This window comes from Sus scrofa, chromosome 13, assembly GCF_000003025.6.
Source record: "Sus scrofa isolate TJ Tabasco breed Duroc chromosome 13, Sscrofa11.1, whole genome shotgun sequence".
Taxonomy (NCBI): Eukaryota; Metazoa; Chordata; class Mammalia; order Artiodactyla; family Suidae; genus Sus; species Sus scrofa.
The window spans coordinates 69,948,807-69,972,049 of NC_010455.5; the positions used below are offsets into that span (position 1 = coordinate 69,948,807).

Sequence of the window (23,243 nt, forward strand, 5' to 3'; positions counted from 1 at the left end):
TGAGTTTAACGACTGCTGTGCAGATGCAGGAAACCAAACCTGCAGACAGACTTACTCACCACTCCAGCCTTTGCTGGGTTCACCTACAGGCCCCACCCTCTCTGATCCTCCTCTGTCTCCTTGGCAAGATGAAACCTGAAGGCCCTCCTCTCAAGGCAGGGGTGATGGCTCCTGTGGAAGGTCCTTGGGGGGGAGCACTCGTTCATTTACTGACTCACTGACTCACTCGTATACTCAGTAACTTTCATATTCCTTCATCCATTTATTCCCTCGTTAATTTACATAAATCATGCCTTAATTCGCTAATTCATTCATTCATTCAGTCTTTCATTCACTCATTCCGTCACTCATTTTCTCACTTATCCATACACCCATTCATTCACTCCTTCATTCCCTCACTTATTCCCATTTATTTAACCATTCATTGTTTCACTCATTCATTCACCAACTAATTGGTGGCGATTAGCTTTGTTGGGACCTGATAAGTGCGGGGGCCGTGTAAGGTGGCGCGGGAGGACTCGGGCAGCTGCAGGTCCCCTCCGGCCGCGCTCTGCGCCGCCCCCGCCCGCCGCCCCGCCCCCTCGCCCCCGCACCCGGGAAAGCGCGCGCTCTCGGGAGCGTCTGCTCAGCCGCGGGCTCGGGAGCGGAGCGGAGCGCCTGGCGCCCGCCCGGGCCCCCGGACCCTTGGCGGCCGCCCATGCCCGACGCGCCCGTGGCCCGCGGCCCTCCCCAGCGCTGCGCTGCGCTGCCCTGCCCGGCGGGGGCGGGGCCGGGGCCGGGGCCGGGCTGGCGAGGCCGGGCCGAGCCGCAGGGTGGCCGCGGGGATGCGGAGCTGGCGGAGGAACCTCGCGCTCTGCCTGCAGCGGCTACCGGACGAAGGTAGGACGCGGCCGCTGCCCACGCCAGTGAGCACCCGCGCGGCACGCGGCGCGGAGGGCGGGCCCAGCGCGAGGTTGGCGGGGGGCGCCCGCAGAGGGTCCCTGCCAGAGGCGAAGGGCGACGGCCGCCTGCCTCCGAGGCGCGGGAGGGGAGCGCCCCGAAGCGGTGAGCTGGAAGGGGTGACCGTAGGACTCGCGGTGCGGAGCGCGCCCGGCCGGGGGAAGCCCGGCCGGGGGCTGCACGAGGCGCGCGGAGGTGGGCTGGGGCGAAGGCTCTGGACGCTCCAGGGCGCAGCCCTGGACCATCGCTCAAGTCCGGTTGCTGGAGCAGCGCGGGCCGGCGCGGCGACCACGTGCCTCTTTGCCCCCTGCGAGTTTGTCGTGGGTCTGAGTGTGCGGACGTTCACGCCGGGGGCCTTGGGATCCTGGAACTGCAGTCGCTGGAACCTAACTTTGCTTCGCACGCCCTTCGGCAGCCCTGCGCCGACCCCCGAGTCAGCAGTTCCTCAAAGTTGCAAAGAGGCCGGAGGCAGGCGGGAGCGGGTGCGGGGCGGACGTGGGCCCAGCGGCGCTTCCCCCTGCCCGGCCGGGCCCTGCCGCAGCGCTGCGGCGCAGCCCCCGCCGCCCCGCTGCCTCAGGGGCCGCTCCACCGCTTACCTGTTGTCTGGGCCGCTGGCCGCGGAGGGAGGAGGAAGAGGGATCCCTGTTTGGGCCCTCCACAGCAGGGGCAAGTTCGGCTTTAGGGTTAACTGAGAATTGCGGGGGGCAAGTGAGGTGGGAATGGCAGCTGCGCACACTTGGGGGGCGCGATGGCTCAGTTGTAGGCAGCGTGCACTGTGTGCCTTGGCCCTCACTTCCGCCTCTGGCTCTAACCTTCATGGCCACCCCTCAGGAGGGCGCTGTTTTCTCCACCTTACAGGGCCCTGTTCTCACCTGAGCTTCAGAGAGAATGCCTCTTGCCCAAGGTCACACAGCCAGGAGGTGGTAAAGATGGGAGATGAATACAAGTCTATGTCCCCGGCAAGATTTTGGAGGTGCCAGCACCCCTCCTTCCATCCTGTCTGCCCCCCAAGTGGAGCCTGACTCAGTTCATGCGAAAGGAGCCAGTCCAGGCCAGAAGCTCCTGTTTGGGGCCCAAGGGAGGGGAGGAGGAGGACAGCTTAGGGGTCCTTGTCCCTCCTGTCCTGTCCCAGGGGCTAAGTCAGATCTGTAACCCCCTGCACAGGGGGCACCCAGGTTTCCTTCCTTTCAGTTGAGGGAGGAGGTAGATGGATAGAGCTGCCAAAAAGGAGGGCCTCACCCCCAAGGAATGGAGTAAATCAGGAAGAAAATCTTGCATCATCAACCTTCAGAAAACAAGGCAGCTCAGCCACAGGCATGCTCTGGGGTTTTGGACCAGCCATTCCCTCTCTCTGAGGCTCACTTTCTGTGTCTGTAAGGAGAGGGCCCAGGGAGGCTTAAATGAAGTCTTGGCCCTGGCATAGCACACAGCCCAGAGCAGGCTGGGAAGTGGGGCCTGTGGTCCTGAGAGGGAGGGGGCTACTCTCTTGCTCCTGAGTCCCTGTCCCCATGTGTGTGTGGCATGGGTGAGGCCTGCGGGTGGTGTGTATGTGAGGTGTGCATGGAGGCGGGTGGGTGGCACGTGTGAGACGCATGTGGGTGTGCACGAGGCTTGGTGTGATATGTATGGGGCACGTGGGTCTTGTGATACCTGCAGTCCTTTTGCTTGCCACTGGCACATCTCTTGACTGGAGGCTACTTCTCCCTCCCTTCATGACATGAGGTACCCAGCATTTGAATTTTCTGTGGAAAAATTGTACTTGAGATTGATCTTTGAGCCCAGCAAAAATCAGAGGGTGGCCATTGCATCTACCTGCGCTGGCAGGAAATGACTATTTTAAAAAGACAAAACCCCCAGCTTTCTCTCGGCCATGGAATAATTGTTTCCTGTGGGCTGGGTCTCAATTGAGAAACTCTGAGATGTGGGTCCAGATGGACGAGATTGTGGTGGGAGGTCAGCCAAGCCTGAGGGTGACAGAGATGCAGAGACTGGGGCACAGACCTGGCATCCTAGAGAAAAGCTTCAGCTAGCAGGACGGACATTTTAACAAGACCAGCTTATCTGCTAATTCTGTGGTGTAATTTAAGGCCCCAGGTAAAGAACTGGGGGACTTGGAGGCCAGATTCATGTCCCCAGCTTAGCCCCACTGCTTGTGAGCTGTGTGATCTTGGGCACACTGCTTAATTCTTCTGAGCTTCAAGTTTTTCATCTATAAAGTAGGAAGAGTAACCTTGCAGGTAGTATTGAAAAGTCAGTGTTAACAGGGCCCAGCACATAGTAGGTGCTCCAGAAATGCTAATCTCGTTCTTCCTCTTCTGATCTTTACAGGAAATGATCTGGTGTACTGGTCAGTGGAGAATTCAGGACTCAAGGTGGATTTCTGGGTTATGAGCGGTTAGCTTGAGGCTCCCTAATCCTAAAGTCTGGGGGATCCAATCTGGGTTGTGTCTGCCATGTAGCCACTTGAATCTACCACCTAGCCTTGCCCAGTGAGGTTGGCCAAAAGCATGGTTATGTTCAGCACACATTTACACAAAATATATGTCCAGATCACTGCACAGTTTTTAGAACCTTATGTAGTAATCATGTCCCTTGAAGAGAGATACATGCAGCCACTGAAGTTGGGTAACTTTTTGATTCTAACTTCCTGATGCTTTTGAGGGGTGTATGTGTGTGACTTGTATTCTAATGCACTTCCACTTTGATGTTTATGGCCCTGTAGACAGTGACATATTTTCTTCTATTCATCACAGCAAACATTTCTAGAGGACCCCACCCCCGCCCCAAGGCTCTTGCTGATCTTTGTTTGGTATCAGAAAAATAAAAGCCAGTGTTCAGCTTTGAGTTGCCCCCAGTCCCTCAGATAACAAAAGTTCAAGGTGTCCAGTGCTTGGGGACCTTGAAGATGAAAGCAGCAGCCAGTTCCTATGAGTGAGGCTGCACAGAGGAGGAGGGCGCTGCGACCAAGTGGAGAAGGTCAGAGCTCCACTGGCAGAGTCTTCCCGTGGTGTGGCCTGATTAATTTTCCTCCTTATGCCAGTCCTTTCTGCTCTCTAATGGACTCTTGGAATGTTAGCCAGGAGGGTTAATAGAAGTCATCACATCCAACTCTCTTATTAGAGAGATGGGGAAATATAGAAGCAGTAAGGAGGAGATGACTTTTAATTCATTCAATAAATATTTATTGGGCCCTTTTCTGGGGCTGGGGATACAGCCATGAACAAAACAAAGATCCTGCTGTAACAGACTTTACATTCTAGTAGGGGAGACAGAGAATAAGTAAGCAAATTGATAGGAAAGGGATCGTTTCAGAGTCAGCAGTAAAATGACAACACAGGAATGTATAGCAATGTGGAGAGTCCCAAGGGAGGGGACTTATTCAGAAAGGGTGGTCTGTGGGGAGAGGGGGGTCAGGGGATGCATCTCTGAGAAGGTGACTTTTGAGCCAAGACTAAAGATCAAGGAAGCTCAGTCATGCCAAGAGCTGAAGGAAGAGCCATGTAGGCAGAGGGAACAGCTAGTACCAAGGGGGTGGTATGGGGAGGATAGGTTTGACCTGCTGTAGGAAGAGAAAGAAGAAATGAAAGAGGACAGGGATGAATGACTAGGCTGGAGGAGCCAGATCATGAAAGGCCAGGTCACCATAGGGGAAGGATTGTGGGTTTTATTCTGTGATGGGAGCTGTTGGAAGTCTTGACCAAGGACTTGGGCTGGCTCCGATGGTGAGCAAGGTTTTAAATGATGGAGATGGCAGCAGGGAGAGACATGCCAGGCAGAGGAGTGGCATGAATATAGGGGCAGAGGTGGGAAAGCTGTAGGAGCTGAGGCAGCAGGACAGGTGGGAACCTGGGGTACTGAAATACTGGCTGTGGAGGAGCTGTCCAGGGTCCTGATAGGCACGTTTAGCATCTCTGCAATTATGGACTTTTAGGGAAACATATGTCTGTGTGTGTGTGTGTGTCCGTCCCTGTGGTACCCAGCTAGCTGATGTGTCCCTGTGCTGGTTACCTAGGAGACGACAGGAAGACGATGGGGTGGGATCTGATTGGCTACTTACTCCTGCTGCTCATCTCTCTGTCAGAACTGCAAGCAGAGGTTACAAATGGTCCATGTGGGCATGCCAAATGCTGGAAGGGGAGCTGCAAACATTCACTGCCCTGAGTGTGTGTGTGTGTCTGCTAGTGTGTATGTGTGCCGTCTTGAACAAAGCGGTGGCATCTGGAGCTAATGTGCTTCCTGCTGTGAAACATCTGCTCGTTGCCTTAAATCAGGTAGTAGTGGCCCAGATAAATTTAAGGAGAACCAGCTAGACTTGGGAATGGATATTTTGTTTGGTTTTAATAACTGCAGTGTCAACACGGGAGCTGATTTTAAACATCTCCCTGTACCTCCAAAAATGCAAATAAAGCTTTGAGTGGCGGAAGTTATGTCCTGTGACGCGGACTGTGATGTCAGCGTGTAGAATTGCCTCCCACTCCCTGCCCAGACAAGAAGGATGGTATAAGATTGTAAATTTTTCTCTCCTTTTTAACAACAGTAGTATCTTTTTTTCTTTTACTTTGTGGGCAAAAGGACAAGGAATCTACACTTTCATTTTGCTTAGATAGGGGATGGGGAAACAAACAAAAATCTTACTGAATCGTCTCCTTTGCAGCTGACTTTCAGAAGCAGCAGCCCGGATAGGCTTGGGGAAAAAAAAAAAAAACACAACAACAACAACAACAAACAGTTCTGGGGCTGCAGAAGGTTTACCATTCTCAGTCTCTCTCTCACCACTCCTGCCTCCCACTTTGCAGGGCTTGGCAGATGATGCAGCTGGTGAGGAAGGAAATGAGGATTTCCCTGCTCTCACTCTTGACTTCTCTGTCCTGGGCACAAGTTTGAATGTGCAACGTATGATGAACCTTCTCTACTTCTTCATTGTTATCCTGATACTTTTTTCCAGCAGGGGGGAAAACCATACAATGCCTTCCATCCATCTCCCTGTTTCCCCTGCCTCCTTTAACACTCATAAAAGGTGTTCTATCTGAAATACACATCTAGGGGTGGTTTTTGCCTGTTGCACATTACCCCTTATGCTTTATGATTTAGAGTAGGGGTCTCACACTTAAATGCCTAATGGGCAAGGCAAGTGACCCAGAAGGTGAATGAAGGAGGCCTCAGGTCCTTTGCACTTGCTGTTCCTTTTGCTATATTGATCTTTCACTTTCTGTGTACATGGTTCACTCACTTCATTTAGAACTGTGCAACTGTTTCCTCCTCACAGAGGCCTTCTCTGGCCATTGATCTAAAATGGTGCCCTTTAGCCCTGTAACTTTTTCTTTTCTTTCCCAGCTTTTTGCCCTGCCTGACCTTCTGTTATGTTCATATTGGTTGCCATTCTCTCCCACCAAAATATAAGTGCCATGAGGGCCATGACTGTGCCTATCTTATTCTTCATGGTATCCCCAGGAACTAGCACATTGCCTGACATGTACTAATTGCTCAGTAAATATTTGTGGGCCAAGGGAGTGAATAGGCCTGGGGGACAAAGTTGAACCAGAGAGTTAGACTTTACAGGAGCCCTGGCTCCTATAAAGATCATTCAGTTTTTTCCTAGAGAAGCTAAACATCTAGAGTCTTACACACTACTTCCCAAGTTTAAAATGCTAAACACCAATTCAAAGGAACTCTGAGGGTCAAATGACACTCCTTCTGAAGCTGGAGGCCTCTGATATTCAGGGCCCTTGGGGATCTGGCTGCACTAACCTTTCTTTGCTCCCTAATTGAGCACAGACCTTGTTCTGCCCCGCCTCTGAGCTGTTGCTCAGGCTGCTCCCCTTGTATGGAGTGCTTCTCCCCATCCTTCTTTTTCACTTAGCAAATTATTGTTTCCTCTAGTTCCAACCCTGAGACTAGGCCAGCATGTGGCTTCCTGTTGCCCCTCCTCCCAACATGGCAGAATTGGTCTTTCCCACCATGTTTCTGTCCTGGCTCCTCTCTTGTTGGAGCATAACTCTGTGTTTGCTCATCTACCTCCTCCATTAGATATGGAGCTGCATGGGGCAGGAACCCCGTACCGTCCATTTGTGGGTCTTCAGTGTCCAGCACAGATGTCCCAGCCTGGGAGCAGGCCAGGACAAGGGAGGCAGGGAGCTCCTCTCGTGGAGCTGCCAGATACATTTGCATGGCAGTTTACACTTTGCAGAGCACCCTTATTCATATTATTTAATTAAGTCATCAATTTAATCAGCAGACATTTTTTGAGCACCTGATACAGGCTAGACTTAGGCACACAGTGCTAAAGAAAACCCAGGGGGCCCCTGACCTCACAGTGCGCAAGGATGTGGGGCTGTGCCCTGTGGGCTGCTGCCTCTGGCTGTCTTTCGCAAACACCAGGGGCTTGGACCTTCCCTCTGTGCCTCCTTTGGCTGGTCTGCCTCAGCTTACCCTCTGGGGACTCACCCCTCTGCCTTGATGGCTCCTCAGAGTGCATGCTACTGGGAGGTGGATGGTCCACAGCCTTTTCCGAAAGTGAGAGATTGCCATAAAGGGCAGGCCACACAGGAGTTTAGATAACTCCCAGGCTCCCTTCCAGAAAATTAGCTAACTTTTCATGTGCTGAGTCCAGAGCAGCCTCAGGAAATATTTGCTCATTTTTAAAATTTATTCTTTCATTCCACGAACTGTTATTAAGCCCCTACTATGTCCCAGGACTTTCTCTTAATGCTGTTTCACTTGTCTCCCAGAAAGCTGACCACATACAGCGCTCATTATCTCCACTCACAGTTGGAAAACTCAAGAGGTTAAGTCACTTGCCTGAGAATGCACTGCTGGAAGGTGGCAGAGCAGGAATTTCACCTGAGGAATATCTTTCTCCTGAGCCAAGACTCTTTCTGTGACCCCAGGCTGCTCCCTTTGCAAATCCCAGGAGTCACAGTGGTGGCGCGCTCAGGGAAGGAGCATGGAATTCTGTCTGGGTTGGGGAATAGGAACTGACATCTGACCTGGGTTTTAAAGAGCAACTATGAGTTGGCCAGGAAGGAACAGAGCAGGGAATGGCATTTAAGACCAAGAGGTCAGCATGTGCAAGCGCACAGAGTTCAGGAAAACATGCTGTGTCCACAGCTGTGCAGTGTGGCTGGCATGAAAGCTGCATGAAGTGTGTGTGTGGGGGGAGAATGGGGCACAGTTCTGGAAAGGTGGAGTGGGTCCACATTGTAAGGGAAGAAATAGTCATCCCCAGCTCAGAAATGGACCTTGTTTGACCTCGACAGTGGCTTAAAAAGTTAGTTGCCTTTAAATTTTAAGTGTATGTGGGAGAGGGCAGGGGGGAGAGTTCACATTTAAAAAACAGATGTGCAGCTTTCTTCAAAGGATCTGGCAACCCTGGGCTTGCATTTCTGCTGTCCTCTGTGGAGTATGGTCACCCCCACCCTATATCCAACCGATGATAAGTTCCCGTACTTGCCCAGTGCATGAGACCTTGAAGTCACCCCCCTAAAGGAGTTTAAGCTTCATCTCTTGAGGCAGTTAAATGTTTCAAGCAGGGGAGTGATAGCTTCAGAAAGCTCCTGCTGCCTGCCAGGGGGCTCAGAGGCAGGGTGAGGCAGGGAGACCCCCCCCCCAGAATGAATGTCCTTATCATTTTTAAGAACATTTGCTCAGCACTTCTGGATGCGTTATTTACTCCTTGTAACAACTCTGCAAGCAGGGTTATCAGATGAGGAAAGAAGCTCCAGCAGCAGATGCTGTGAAAGAAAGGATGGAGATTGGACTACATAAAAATGTAGACTTTGTATATGACCAAGGAAACCATTCACAAAGTTCAAAGACAAGCCACAGACCAGGAGGAAGAGTTCTTTACAACATACACCCCCGATAAGGAATAATACTCAGAGTATTAGCTGGGAGTGCTAGGAGATGTGCAAATCAATAAGAAAAGATAAGCAGCTTTAGAGGAATGGCATGGATTATAGCAGGAAGTTACTAGAAGAAGAAGCACAAATGGACAGAAAGTGAATGAAAAGATGGCCAACCTCACCATTTCAGGGGATTATGCTGTTAGCGTTAGAAAAACACTCACAGCATGATACCAATTTTGAGGGGAAAATTTTGTAGCATCTACTGTTGGTGAGACCATGGGGGAGCAGAAACTGACATATGCAGCAAGCAGGTGACAGGCTGTTTTGGGGGACAGTTTGATGGTTATCTGTCAATATGGAAGGCGCTCACATGCATTGATCCATCCATCCCTTTTCTAAGAATCTGTTCTAGAGAAAAATCTAGCACAGATGCATAAGGCAACAAGGACCTTCATTGTAGTGTTAGTGAAAAAAAAACAACAAAGGGCAGGAGTTCTCACTGTGGCTCAGTGGGTTAAGAACCTGACTAGTAGCCATGAAGATGCAGGTTTGATCCCTGGCCTCGCTCAGCGGGTTAAGGATCCTGTGTTGGCATGAACTGTGGTGAGGTCACAGGTGCAGCTTGGATCTGGCGTTGCTGTGGCTGTGGTATAGGCTCGTGGCTACAGCTCCATTTCAACCCGTAGCTTGGCACTCTCCATATGCTGTGGGTGCGGCCCTAAAAAGACAAACAAAATAATACGAAACAAAAAACAGAAACAAAGGGCAGAAACCAACTTCCATCAACAGGGGATTGGAGTGAGAACTCAGGGGTCACATGGTTCAAACCTCAAAACACATCACTGGGGGAGTTCCCGTTGTGGCTCAGTGGTTTAAGAACCCAACATAGCATCTGTGGGGATGCAGGTTCAATCCCTGGCCTTGCTCAGTGGGTTAAGGATCTGGCATTGCCACAAGCTGTGGCATAGGTTGCAGATGCAGCTGGGATACAGCATTGCTGTGGCTGTGGTGTAGGCTGGCAGCTGTAGCCCTTATTCAGCCCCTGGCCTGAGAACTTCCATATGCCACAGGTGCAACTCTAAAAAAGAAAAAAAAAAAAAGAAAAGAAAAAAAGAAAGAAAGAAAACTCCCACATCTGTGAAGAATTTTTCTCCAGCATCTGCCTTTGTTTGCCCAGTTCCCACCTCCCATGGTAGACAACAGCCATCATCTCTTTCTAGCATATCCTTCTAGACGTTTCTTCTACGTGTACATAAGCAACTGTACATTCCTGTTCTTCCCCCATCTCAAGCGGTGGTCTGCTCTCGTGCACTTCTGCACTTTGCCCTTTTATTATGAGATATATTGGACCCAAAGAAGAGTCATTCAAACATTGGGACTTTTAAAGATCAACATGATGTGATCACAACTGCATCTGAAGAGAAACTGATTACTCCTAACCCCAAGGCCCTGGGGTTCTCCAAAATGGCTCTTCCAGCTTACATTCCCTTTTGGGATTTGTGTAATTTTATAAAAGAAAGATCAAAATCTGAGGTGGTTTTACTTGTTCAAGGTCCCTGAGCTAGCCAGGTGGTGACTTTGGTTTGGCCTCAGACCAGAAGCCCAGAGCAGAGGGAGGCAGACAGCGAATAAGGCCAGATATGGCATGGATGATGGGGGAGACCCGACCGAGGCCTGGTGATGCTCTGGGTTTCCTGACTGGGATTCCTCAGGGCCTAGGGGGTTATGCTGGTGTCTTTCATTGAGCAGGGGAGATGGGCAAGAGTGGGTTTAGGGGGCTGAGTGGGAGGGGCCCACCCTGAGACCCCTGTCCTGGAGGTTCCTGGACAGGTAGCCCCTGGAGCTGGCAACCCAGTTGGGGGACCCCAGGGGAGTGCCCTTCAAACAGTCCTTTTCAACTGAACAAGCAAATGCTTCCCCTCTCTTGTCCAGCAAGGGTCATTTATCCCGGGTGGAAAATGAATTCTCCCAAGATGCTTTTGCCAGAGACCCTGGAGCCCTGAATTTATTGTCTGCCTCTGTCCTGACGGATCTGGGTCTCAAGATTTACATCTGGGTTTATGGGCACCTGGCTCTGGGTTGGCAGAAGTCCTGGAGGGCAGGCGGGATGAGGGCAGCTGTATTTTATAGTGAGCCTGGGCCCCTGGAGGGGTAGGTCACTGTGGCCACCTGGCTTCCCAGAGAGGCTGCCTTGCCTCCCTCAAGTGGGTGGTACCTGCGGACAGCAGGAAGGCCCCTCCCGCAGAGACCACTTGTTCCAGCTTAGGTCTCGGACTCTAGGCCAGGACACTGTCCAAAGAGGAGAGTGTGGCCCAGGTCCCATGGGGAGCCCAGGGTTCCTCAGACCCGAGGGCTCAGACTCTTGTTTGACTGATGTACTTTTTGTGGTGGTTGGTTTCTTTCAAATAGAAACCAACCCCAACCCCCAGACCTCCCTGCAAACTGCTCTTGAGTGAGCATCAACAATGTGCTGGGATGATTGGCTGCCTGAGCCGGTAGTGACCCCTGCCCTCCAGGAGCTCACAGGCTGGGCTAGTGGTCCCCAAAGCGGGGTGTGGCTACCACATCCAGGATGTCTCTTGAGGAGGAACATGGAAAAAAATATTAAGAGCTTCAGTTTACATTTGTGTTTGATCACACTTTCTTTTTTTTTTCTTCTTCTTCTATTTTTGCCTGTGCTGTATGATGTGATACACAGATAGAGGAGAGCCTGGGTAATCCATAAATAACGCACGCCAGTTATTGCAGAGAAGGGTACAGACATTTTCTGTAGCTGGGAGTGCAAGATCAAAAGGGTTTGGTGACCACTCCCTGCCTACCTGATGGGTGTGTGACAGTTGGAGTGACTCTGGCTGAGGTCTCCCTTTTTTGGTGGGCAGAGGGCACCAGCATTTCCTAAGTGTCTGCTAAGTGCTGGGCACAGGCACACTCCTTCTATAGAGGCCTGTATCCTCCAGCAACAATGGGGGGGGGGCAAACCCCATTCTATAGACCAGGAGACAGAAGCCCAGAGGGGAGAAGGCCCCACTTGGTCCCTAAAATGGAACTGGTTTCTTGACCTTCCTTTTGACCAGTTTCCTGACACTTCCTTTGTCTATGTTTCCAATAAAGAAACCTTATGTGTATCAGATATTTAAACTATTTAAAATAATTAAGCACAGCAATATCAATTTAAAAAAAGACCTTGCAAGGCCCCTTCCCTCCCTCTCCATGCAGCATTGATACTGCCTACACATTCCTCTGGCCTTTTGCTGTCATTAAAGAATAATAGTATCCTTTGAAATGAAGTTACCCCTGACTCCCACCCGTTAAGCATGCAATTGTTGTTAAAGGTAGACCATTTTTTTTTTTGGTCTTTTTGCCATTTTTGGGGCTGCTCCCACGGCATATGGAGGTTCCCAGGCCAGGGGTCGAATTGGAGCTGTAGCTGCTGGCCTACGCCAGAGCCACAGCAATGTGGGATCTGAGCCACGTCTGCAGACTACACCACAGCTTACAGCAACGCTGGATCCTCAACCCACTGAGCAAGGCCAGGAATCGAACCTGCAACTTCATGGTTCCTAGTTGGATCCATTAACCACTGAGCCATGATGGGAACTCCAAAGGTAGACCATTTTGTAAAGAAAGATAAAAGACCAAGAAGAAAATGAAAATCATCCTTTGTCAGGTCACCCTCCAGGGACACTGATGCATTTCCTTCCAGTCTTTTTTCTGCTGTCTATTTTTTTGGTTTTGTTTTTAGGGCTGCACCTGCGGCATATGGAGGTTCTCAGGCTAGGGATGGGATTGGAGCTGATGCCACCGGCCTATACCAGAGCCACAGCAATGTCAGATCTGAGCCACGTCTGCAACCTACACCACAGGTCACAGCAACGCCGGATCCTTAACCCACTGAGAGAGGCCAGGGATCGAACCCGGAACCTCCTGGTTTCTAGTCGGATTCGTTAACTGCTGAGCCACAACGGGAGCTCTTGCCACTGTCTATTTTTGTTGAGGTCATATGACATAGAGGAGTTTATGTTTTGCTCTTTTTTTAGTTGTCTTTGTAGGGTCAGCCTCTCCCTGGATTATTCTAGCTGCAGAACATCTAGTCCAGTGGCTGTATGGGACATAGTTTATTTACCTGCTTACCACCCCCACCCCAGTTGCATAACAAGGTTGTTTGTAGCATTTTGCTGCAACACATAGTATAAATAAGGCAGTTCTGCTAAGGCTTCTCCCCTGCAGATGTTATTTCTTACACCTGTCATTTTTAATGGCTACATGATTTCCTGGAGCATTACTATTCCTCATGTTCTAGGCCATTTCTTACCCTGCATATCCCATGAGGCCTCCCCACTCCCTCTAGGAAGCTACCTCCTCCCTCCTGCACCTTTGATTCTGGGAACCAACCTTAGGTGGTGGGGGCTGGGAGGGGGCTGTCATCCATTTGCTGGACCCCAGGCATTTGCTGCCTCCCTCCTGCCTGTATCTTGGCCCAGGTGTCAGACCTATCAGACCCCATGGGACTGATTTCTTCCTTCAGTGTTTTCATTCATTTACAGTTGTTTAACGACGATGTACCATGTGTTGGCCACTGCCCTAAGCGCTGGGGCTGCAGCAATGAATGAGACAGAGTCTCTTTGCCTTTATCGAGCAGGGGAGGTGGGCTATAAACAGGTGAACACATACGAAAGAGTTCACGGAAGCAAAGTGCTGCTCAGAAGACAAAGAAATGGGGTGAGATGGTAAAGGGTGACAAGGTGGTCCAGCAGGGCCTTCTGGAGGGGGTGAAATTTATGCTGGGACCAGCCAAGGGAAGACCTGGAAAAGAAGCTTTCCAAGCGGTAGAACCAGTGGGGGGAGAGCCCTGGGGAAGGAGTGCACTGTGTTTCAGGAATGGAGGCCTGCTTGCCAGAGAGTGGAGTGGGGTGAGGCTAGAGGGCTCAGCAGGGCCCTGTAGGCTAAGGGGAGAAGCCTGAGTTTCTTCTGAGAGTCCTGGGAGACTGGTTGTGCATGTGCTGTTCTTGTTGTTTCCTCCTTGTGAAGGAGTTGGGGGGCATGGAGGCGGGGGCTGAGACTTGCTGGGTGCAAAGCATACCTGGGCTGCTTCTGGACTCCTTCAAGTCTGACCTGTCTTTTTCCTGCAGTAGCTCATGCCTTTTCCCCCTGACCGTGGCCCTCTGACAAGCTGGCTCTACCCATCTGCAGCTTCCCACCCCCAACTCCCTCTCTCTGGAACTGGAGACCTGGTGGGTGTCGGTTTGCTTTGAACTGTCCCTCTGTGTGAATTGGGCCTATTCTACTTCCTGGGGCTTTCCGGGGGCTGTGCCAGCACGTGGAGGCTCCCTAATGTCAGCTGTGAAAAAACTAAGTCAAACATCTTAAAAAATGTTTTCTCTAGAAATCTCTGTGCTGTTTGTGAAGGTGTGTGATCACCCTGCAGCAGCCCTGGCCCTGTAGGCACCCTGGAGCGAGGTGGCAGGTGGCCCCTTGGGGAAAATCAAAAGCAATTGCATTGGATTCTGCACTTAATTTAATGAAAAGGGCCTGCAGGGAAGCAGAGGCAGCGAGGCAGTGATTGTGGGCTGTGGGCAGGAACAATTCTGGAGAGATTTATGGCGCTTCATAAAAGATTCAGATCCAGGCTAAGCTTGGACAGTGCTGGCTCAGCGCCCTGGCCTCTGTCTCCGCAGCCTTGGAGGCAGATGGTCTGAGGCTCCCCATGGCTGTGATTGCTGTGTGGCCCTGGGCAAGTCATGGCCCCTCTCTGGGCTCTAGAGCACTAACGGGCCTTCTGGGTTCCCTCCTGCCCTTCTGGTCTTGGCCCAACCTGCTGCTTACCTCTAATAGACCTGCAAGGTTTTCTGCAACCGTGAGGTCTTCTTCCTTGCAGCTGAGGCCCTCCCCAACCTAGTTGTTTTTCCATTTTACAGAGGGGAACACTGAGGCTCTGTGAAGTTCACTGAAGTGCCCAGAGTTACACAGCAAGCCTGGGGTAGGGGGTGGGGGGTGTGCTGTCTTGTCCCTTTAGCAGGAGAGTCAGGAGCCCCTGAGGTGTGCTGGAAGGCCCTCAGGTTTCAGATGATTTGCTTCTCCACCATGTGAAGTCTGTCCTGTCATATTTTTTTTCCTCATTCAACAGAGAAGGGCCAAGAGAGTTAAAGGGCCAGCCTGGGTCCCACAGCAGCCAGCACCAAAACCAGAATATAATTGCCTCCTGGTCCAGCCTTTCTCCCCAGCACATCACAGAAATCTTTCAGCCTCCCTTGGCTTGAGCTTAGCTCTTCCACTCATTTGCTGTGTGACCCTGGGCAAGTGACTTGACCTCTCTAAGCCTCCTTGTCTTCATCTTTTAAATGAGGATGACAGTCTGCCCACCTCCTAGGCTTGCTGGGAGATCAGCTACTGGCAGGTGGCCTAAAATAGTACCCTATATCCATTTCTTTTCAGAAAATTTGTAATTCTAGGCTGCTCAAACCCTGGAGAAAATCTTACTAGAAAAGAAACCCCTTCTTTATAGGATCTGGGTTTTGCTAGTGTGGCTCCTCCCCCGAGGCGGAGGAAGCGGGAGGGAGCTTCATGTGGGCTGGTGGTTACAGATGGCAAGCAGCTAATTTATTTACTCCTTCCTAATAAATATGCACGACACATAAATAAAATATCTCACTTGTACTGCTCCACTTGGATCCAGGCAGACAGTGATGGCAGGCAACGTCGCTCCAAAACAGGCTCTATGCGTGTGTGGAGTCTAGCGAGGGGGTTAATGAGCTGATTATTCCTGCTTTAACCTAATTTCTTGCCACATATCCAGCAGTACTCAGAGTTTCCAGTTCAGGAGGTGCTGGGCGTTCCCTCCTGGCCAAGCTCAGGTAGAGGAAGGTCCCAGAATCTCTTGCTCACCTTAGACCAGACTGGACTGGACAGCCCTGGGAGGGGATGAGCTCCCCATCAAGGGTGCTGCCAAAAAGGCCTCTGTTCTGGGGTAGGGGGGTTTGGAGGGGGACTCTCAGGGCATCTCTGGAGATTCCTTGACCACTGTGGTGGCTGAGTTTTTGCATACGTGGCCTGTTTCTGATTCATGCACTGGCCTCTTGGCAGATGTCTTGGCCTCACACTGTCCCCACTGCATTCAGTTCTCCTGTTCCCCTTGCCTGGATAGCAGTTCCTGGAACTACTGCCCTCAGAGCTAAAAGGAGCTTGGAGGGGCAGGGCACAGGGCAGCCTGTAGAGTCAGGAGCTTGGAACTTCCTCTCACTTTCTCTGAGACCTTGGACAAGTGATCCAACTCCTCTGAGTCTCAGCATCTCCATCTGTGAAATGGACATGTGTTGGCTTTTACCTTATGGGGCTGTCACGAGCCTTGTTTATTAGTTTGTCCAACAAAGATTTGTTGAGCAGATGCTGGGTAAAGACACTGCCTTAGGCCCTGGGGTAAAGTGTGAATAAGACGGATGGCCCCTTGCCTGATGGATCTGTTGTCCTAGTGTGCCAGCCAGCCAAGTGCCTTGTCAACAAATGGATGTCTACTCTAGCGACAGGCCATGAAATGAGAATGAATGAAGCTGAGGCAGGGCTGAGGAGGTCATGGTTGAGCACACACTTGAACAATGAGAAGGAGCTTGTTCAGGGAACTGCATGGGCAGAGGGAACAGCCAGTGCAGTGACCCTGACAGGTCTTCATGTTTTGGGAAGGTCAGTGCTGCAGGAGCATGTGAGATGAAGCAGGCGACACATCAGGCATGGGACAAATACTTGTTGGCCTTCTTCCTCCTTTACTTTCCTGCTTTCTTGATCTCCCTGGCCTGAGCTGGAGTCCTTTATGTAATCTAGGTGTAGGGTCAGAGATTCCTAAAATATCTAAACTTTGCAACTTGATGTCTTTTAGACTCATTCCAAATAAGCCTGAGTCTCATCTGTGGCCTGTGGTCTCTCTATGCCCACCTTGCAGTCATATTTAACATATATTGTCAAGAAAAAAGGGCTCAGAGTGCCCTTGTAGCACAGCAGTTTAAGGATATGGCATTGTCACTGCAGTGGCTCAGATCACTGCTATGGCATGGGTTCAGTCCCTGGCCAAGGAACATGCTGTGGGTGCAGCCAAAAAAAAAAAAAAAAGCAAACAAAAAACCCCCACAAAACAACAAGCCCGAAAGGTTCATCCAGAATATGTAAGGAGCTCTTATAAATCAACAATAAAAATGGCAGACAAACCAATAGCAAATTGGCCAAGAGACCTGAGTGGGCACTTCACACAGGAGATCCAGCTGGACGGTAAATGTGTGAAAAGGTGCTTGGCAGCATCTCATGAAGGAAAATGGAAGTTAAAGCACAGAGAGATATCCACCAGAAGGGCTGGTGTTGAAAAGGCTGCAGTGCTGAGCATTCGCATGGAGGTGAAGCAGTGGGACCGTCACTGAGAATGGGAGTGGAGACATTACTTTACTGCAGGTTCCCTGCAGATGAGCAGGTGTATCACAGCCACAGAGCAACATGTGGAAATTCACCAGGCCAACTGCTCTCCTCTCTCCCAACCTGTTCCCCGCCCCCCAGCACTGGTGTTGGGCCTCTTCTCCTATCTCTTCTCCCTCCATATCCTTCTCTTGGTTGCTCTGTTCATTAGTTCTGCTTCAGGCTCACATGCCCTGAGGTACAAAATAAGCCATGCCCTGTCAACTGAGCCATGGCCGCCTGCTCACTCTCAAGCCTGTGAAGGAGGCAGTAACAGGCAGGAAACTTTGGGTTATAAATGACAGAAACTTAATCCCAACTGGCAAAAGCAAGAGAGAGGAGTTATGTGTTCAAGCAGGTTCAGGAAGGGCTGAATCCAGGAGCTCAAAGGATGACATCTGAACTCCATCTCTCCATTCCTTGTCTCTCTTTCTCTGTGCTTCTGGCTTTGCTCTGTACTCAAACCATTCTACTGTCTGGTGAGGAAAGGGTGCACAGGTGGCTCCACCAAAAGTCCTGGAGCCTTCCTCCACTGGACAGTGTTTGGTCACATGTCTGTTCCCCAGCCAGTCACTGTGGCCTGGAGAATGGACTGCTCTGATTGACTAAACCTGACTATGCCACCTTGGAAGCAAGATCAGCCCCATGAATTTCATGGACAGAGGGTTGGGAGGGGACTCTCTCCAGAGCAAAATTGGAATGCTGTGGAGTGTTGTTACCAGAAGACCAGGGTCTGGATGTTGGACAGGTAGAAGCAACTGATGTCCATGGTGGGGCCTCAGTGTTCATTTGGGTGCAAAGAGTAGGCTCCAAGTGTACCAGTCAGGGTCCTCCAGAGAAACAGAACCAATAGGAGATCTATCTATCTATCTATCTATCTATCTATCTCTCTATCAAAAAGTGATATTTATTTTAAAGAATTGGCTCACACGATTGTGGGGCTGTCATGTAGAAATCCATAGCACACCTCAGGTTGGCTGGGGACTCAGGCATGTTTTCTATGATGCATGCTTGAGGCAGAATTTTTCTTGGGGGAACCTCAGGCTTTACCCCAAGACCTTCACCTCACTGGGTAAGGCCCACCACATGATGGAGGGTCATCTGCTTTACTCAGAGTCAACTGGCTGTAAATGTCAATTACATCTACGAGATACCTTCACAGCAACATCTAGCCTGGTATTTGAGCAAACAGCTGGCACCATGGCCCAGCCAAGGTGACACATAAAATGAACCTCACAGGGCAACAAAGGCACTTATTCAAATGAGCACCATGTGGCAAAGTAAAGGCATATTTGTCCCCTTCTCACCTAAGGCTGGAAGAAGCCACTTAGGGAAGGATAGGAGAGGCCACATGGCTCAGCAGTGGGAGAGGGGAAGAGAACCTTCTGGGGCCACTAGGAACTGGGTGTGGTTTTCACTCACTGTTCATAAATGAGTGTTGGTTGCTGCACATATGCTCTGGGCACTGGGGTGCAGGTGACTAGACCAGCTCCGTCCTTGCAGGGTTCACCAGGCTGGTGGGGGAGGCAGCTATCTGTGTCCCTCGACATGAGGTGGTTTAGCATTGGCTGCTGTATGGAGGAAGGGGCTGCTGTGACATCGATGGGAGGACAACAGTAGTTAGTGGCAGAGGAGACCATTATGCATGCAATTGACAGGCCTGCCCAGTGCCCAGAGGAATGCGGGAAGAGCATGGTTCTGGCCACCTCTGCCACTGTGGAGCTGGAGCCCTGGGGATGCTGCTTCTCTGCTGGTTTTCTCATCACCAGGATACAAAAGGAGGACACATTTGATGAGGCCCAATGGCATGCCAGGTGTTCAGTTCAGAGCCAGGAACTGCTCACTTTGACCCAGAGGAATGTTCCAGACACTGAGACTCAGGAGGGAAACTACTTTGCCCCAGGTGGCAGGGCATGATGTTGAAGTCAAGAGGCTGGACTCCACCCAGGTCAGCCTGACTCAGATCTGTGGAATCACAACAAAATCTGCTACTCCTGTGGTACCTTCCATGGAAGTACCACCAGTCCCTTTCACCTGTAGAGTTCGTTCCAGGGTGACAAAGTGCCACGCACCCATTGGTATGTGATACCCCGTTGCAGACCTGCTTGGGAAGTTTACAAGAAGGTTGTCTCAGGAACCTTTTTAACAGTAATTGTATTGAGATATAACTGACATACAGTACAGTGCACTCATTTTCAGCATACAGTTTGAAAGTTTTGACAAATGTATATAACTGTGTAACCTCTGCCCCAATCTATGCATAATTAGAGCATTTCCATCACCCCCAAAGTTTCCTTGTGCCCCTCCCCAAATAGTTCCTCCTCCCCTCCTTCTCCTGCCACACCCAGGCAAGCAACCATCTGCTTTTCATCAATAGAAGTTCAATTTATCTTTTTTAGAGTTTCATGGAAATGGGACCAGATGTGCCTCATCTTTGCACTTTCAGCATGTCTTGCATATTCACCTGTGCTGCTATGTGTATTGGTGTCTCGTTCTTTTTCTTGCTTTATTTAATCTCTTGTTCATGGGCGTCTTCTGGGTGGTTCCGAGTTTGGGGCTGCTGTGACTGTAGCTGCCAGAAGCGCTCAAAGAGAAGTGTTTGTATAAACTCGTGTTTCCATTTCTTTGGCTAAATACCTAGAAGTGGAATAACTGGGTTGCATGCCGAGTGTATGTTCAACTTTTTATAAGAAGCTGATCCATTTTTTGGATGAAGAAATTGAGGATCAGCGAGAGAAAGCAGCTGACCTGGGTCACCCAGTGTGAAGACGACCCAGTCCAGGGTTCTTTTTCCTCATCATCAACCCACCAGATAAATAAGAGAGAAGAAACCCTGTTCATTCATAAGTGTTTCTAAGCACCCATGTATATACACTGTTTACTTCACTTAGTCCTAGGAGATAAATCACAGTCTTGTGCCCATTTCCCAGATGAGGAACGGAGGCCCAGGGAGGTATAGTTGACTCAGATCCAGATCTCTGGGCCCGCAGTCTTTCACTGCACCAACTAGAGATGCAGAAAGCACAAGGCCCTCTCCCCAGCCTGTTGCTAATTGATTGCAGCACTCTTTCCTGCTAACTCAGCCTCAGAGACTTTTTTTTTCTTTTTAGGGCCGCATCCCAGGCTAGGGGTCAAATTGGAGCTCCAGATGCCAGCCTATGCTGTAGCCAAGGCAACGCTGGATCCAAGCCACATCTGCATCCTACATAGCTTGTGGCAATGCTGGATCCTTAATCCACCGAGCAAGGCCAGGGATTGAACCTGCATCCTCACAGACACTATGTCAGGTTCTTAAACCACTGAACCACAAGGGAACTCCCTCATAGGTTTTTTGTTTTTTTTTTTTTTTTAACACAGAGCTCCAACAGCCACTCTTGATGGGTTGGGAGTGGGAGGTGAGAGAAGAGAAACCCAAACCAGCCCCGGCCCCAGCCCAGCTCAGAGTCCAGGTCTGCCCTGCAGAAGGCTGAGACAAGAGGGACTCCAAGCTCAGATCCTTCTTGCCCCACAGGCCTAGGGTGAGGATGGACCTGAAACCGGCCCTATGAGGGTCTGCGTCTTCCTCAGCCCAACACGGTGGGGTCTGGAGATGGCATCTGGGCAGAGGAACTTTTTGGGTGCTTCACACCAGGCCCCAGTCTAACATACATCGTGCATGCTAGGTCTTTAACTCCGGTTCTTGAATGGGGCAGCTGAGATCTGAGGCTGAGAAACTGAAAAGAGACAGTCAGATGCCAACCTAGGCCCCCTGACCCCAGCGCCCAGGCTCCCTCCACCACGTTGTCAGCCATCCTCCTTTTGCTGGGACTTCCTGGCTCCAGACCAAGGGCTGGACCTGCTTTTACATGGGCCTTGGGTGTTGTTAGCTGGTCAGTATCTGCCCAGATGTCCTGTCTGCTGAGATGCAACCCAAGTGACCTTTATTCTTACTTGGTGTAGCTTTACTGAGAAGCGGGATGAGCAAGTCCTGAGCTGAGGGTCAAGGAGGAGGAAGGGCCTTCTGGACAGGACCATGGCCTGGACCAGGGCCTGGAGGTGGGGTGTCCAGTGTGTGGCTGGAGGAGGCAGAGCTGTGTAGCTCACTAGTTTGGAAAGTGCCATTTGGCTCTGCTGGGTCATCAGGAGCTAACCTATCATTTCACAGCTCTCTCTTTCCATCTGTTTCTGTGTCTCTCTGTCTCTCCCTGACCCTGTCTGACCCTGTTTGTGGTTTCTGCCTGGGTCTAGATCTCACTCCTCATCTTCAGACTCCTTTTCTTATTTTGGTTTGCAAGGATGTTTCCATATGTCATGAATTCCCTAAGAAAGAATCACAGACCATTCGTCCATTCCAGTCCATCATGAACGTCACCTGTAGAAATAACCAACACAAAATAAAAGTGACATGGGTTGAAAATGTGCATGGTGAAAATAGTTATTAATCTGAAAATCGACAGAAGAATCAACTCCCCATGCCAGCATTAAGATCTGCAAGAATCTGACCCGAGAGAATTGGAGTTGAGCGAAATCCTGGCTGGAACGGGAATCTGCACTGGCGGAAGTGGCTACGATCGATAGTGGGCAAAGGAACTGATTGATGACTCCAATCTTCATTACAAATTTTAATTAGAGACCGAGGGAGTGGCTTAAACCTCATCAGAGGTTTAAATGGGGTCTTTGGTGCGCATGTCTGAAAGTGCGTCCTCACATTCATCAAGTTGTAAAATGTATGCATTTCTATTTGAGATGTCCTTGCTGCCTAGCAGGGCTGTCTGAAGAAAAGACCGTGGTGCCTCCAGGTGCTCGGTTAGTGTAGAACAAGACAGGAGATGTTGGTGGATGGTCCAGTGATGCTAGTCTCTGGCTCTCCCCTGGCTGGATGACATCTTTCAAACATGTGTCCGATACCCTCAATTCTTCCTGCCTTCAATGGCTCTACACTGCTGCCAGGATCAAGGTCAGTATCCCCTTTGTGTCCACCGCTACCTCCCTGTCCACCCTTGCTCTCACCGTTCACCTCCACCCTGTCTGGGCTCCAGCTGCAATGGTCTTCTGTCCAATTCTTGGAGGAAAAAAGCCGAATGAGAGGCAGTGTAGCTCAGATTCAGTCTCTGCTACTTATGAGCTGTGTCACCTTGTGCAGGTTACCTAATCTGTCTGTGGCACAGTTTCGTCATCTGTAAAATGGGAATGGATGCACACTCACGGAGAGTCATCTTGAGATAATTGGTATTGATGCAGGGAAGCCCTGGAGCCATGGCTGCCAGAAAGGAGCGCTCAGGGGTGTGGCTCTGATTCCAGCCCATGCTAATCTCTCTGCCTTTTAGGGGTGGGGGCTCGTCTGGTTAATCCCCACTAATCCTGCAGACTTTACCCCAGCATTCTCTCTCCAGGAAGGCCACCCTCTTACATCCGCTTATGCCTATTCTGCTGTCCTTCTGTCCCCAGCATTGCCCCAGGGTCTGGCACTGAGAACTTGCTCAGTAATTCAGGGCCTTCTGGGTGGTAGCCCATTACCTCCTGTGCTGATGGAGTGAGTTCAAGACTCGCCAGCGCTGCCCATGGCTGATCAGGATTTGTGCCATCCATGTGGCTCGCTGTCTGCCTGTCATACAGAGGGTGGGTCTGAGCTTCCCTGATCCTGTCCCCCATCACCGCTCCCCCACCTTGGGCTCTGGGGAGACAGAACAATCTCGGCAGATGCCGAGCAGATGCCAGCTGCCTCCTTGATGGCAGCCCCTTAATTGCTTCTCCCCATCCTTTCTGTTTTCCTTCAAGGGCTATTGCCCGATCTGGCCTCCAGTGTGGGCACAGTAGGCCACCAGCCCCTCTGCAGTGGGATTTTAGTGACCAGTTCTGTCCCACCCTCTCTTTCTAGTGTCCCCCACACCCAGAGTGGCACCAATAGCAATTCCCTCCTTGAGTCCACCAGGCCATTCTTTTTTTTTTTTTTTTGTCTTTTGTTGTTGTTGTTGTTGCTATTTCTTGGGCCGCTCCCGCGGCATATGGAGGTTCCCAGGCTAGGGGTCCAATCGGAGCTGTAGCCACCGG

The 23,243-nt window shown here is 50.8% G+C and overlaps 1 protein-coding gene across 1 annotated transcript in view; it reads left to right on the top strand.

Moving 5' to 3' along the window:
• Window positions 802-23,243, top strand: part of GRIP2 (glutamate receptor interacting protein 2) — a 139,112-nt gene continuing 116,670 nt past the window's right edge. The window contains exon 1 of the mRNA XM_013982003.2: window positions 802-879. Coding sequence (XP_013837457.2) covers window positions 825-879 — 55 coding nt within the window. The 5' untranslated portion in view covers window positions 802-824. The remainder of the gene's footprint in view (window positions 880-23,243) is intronic.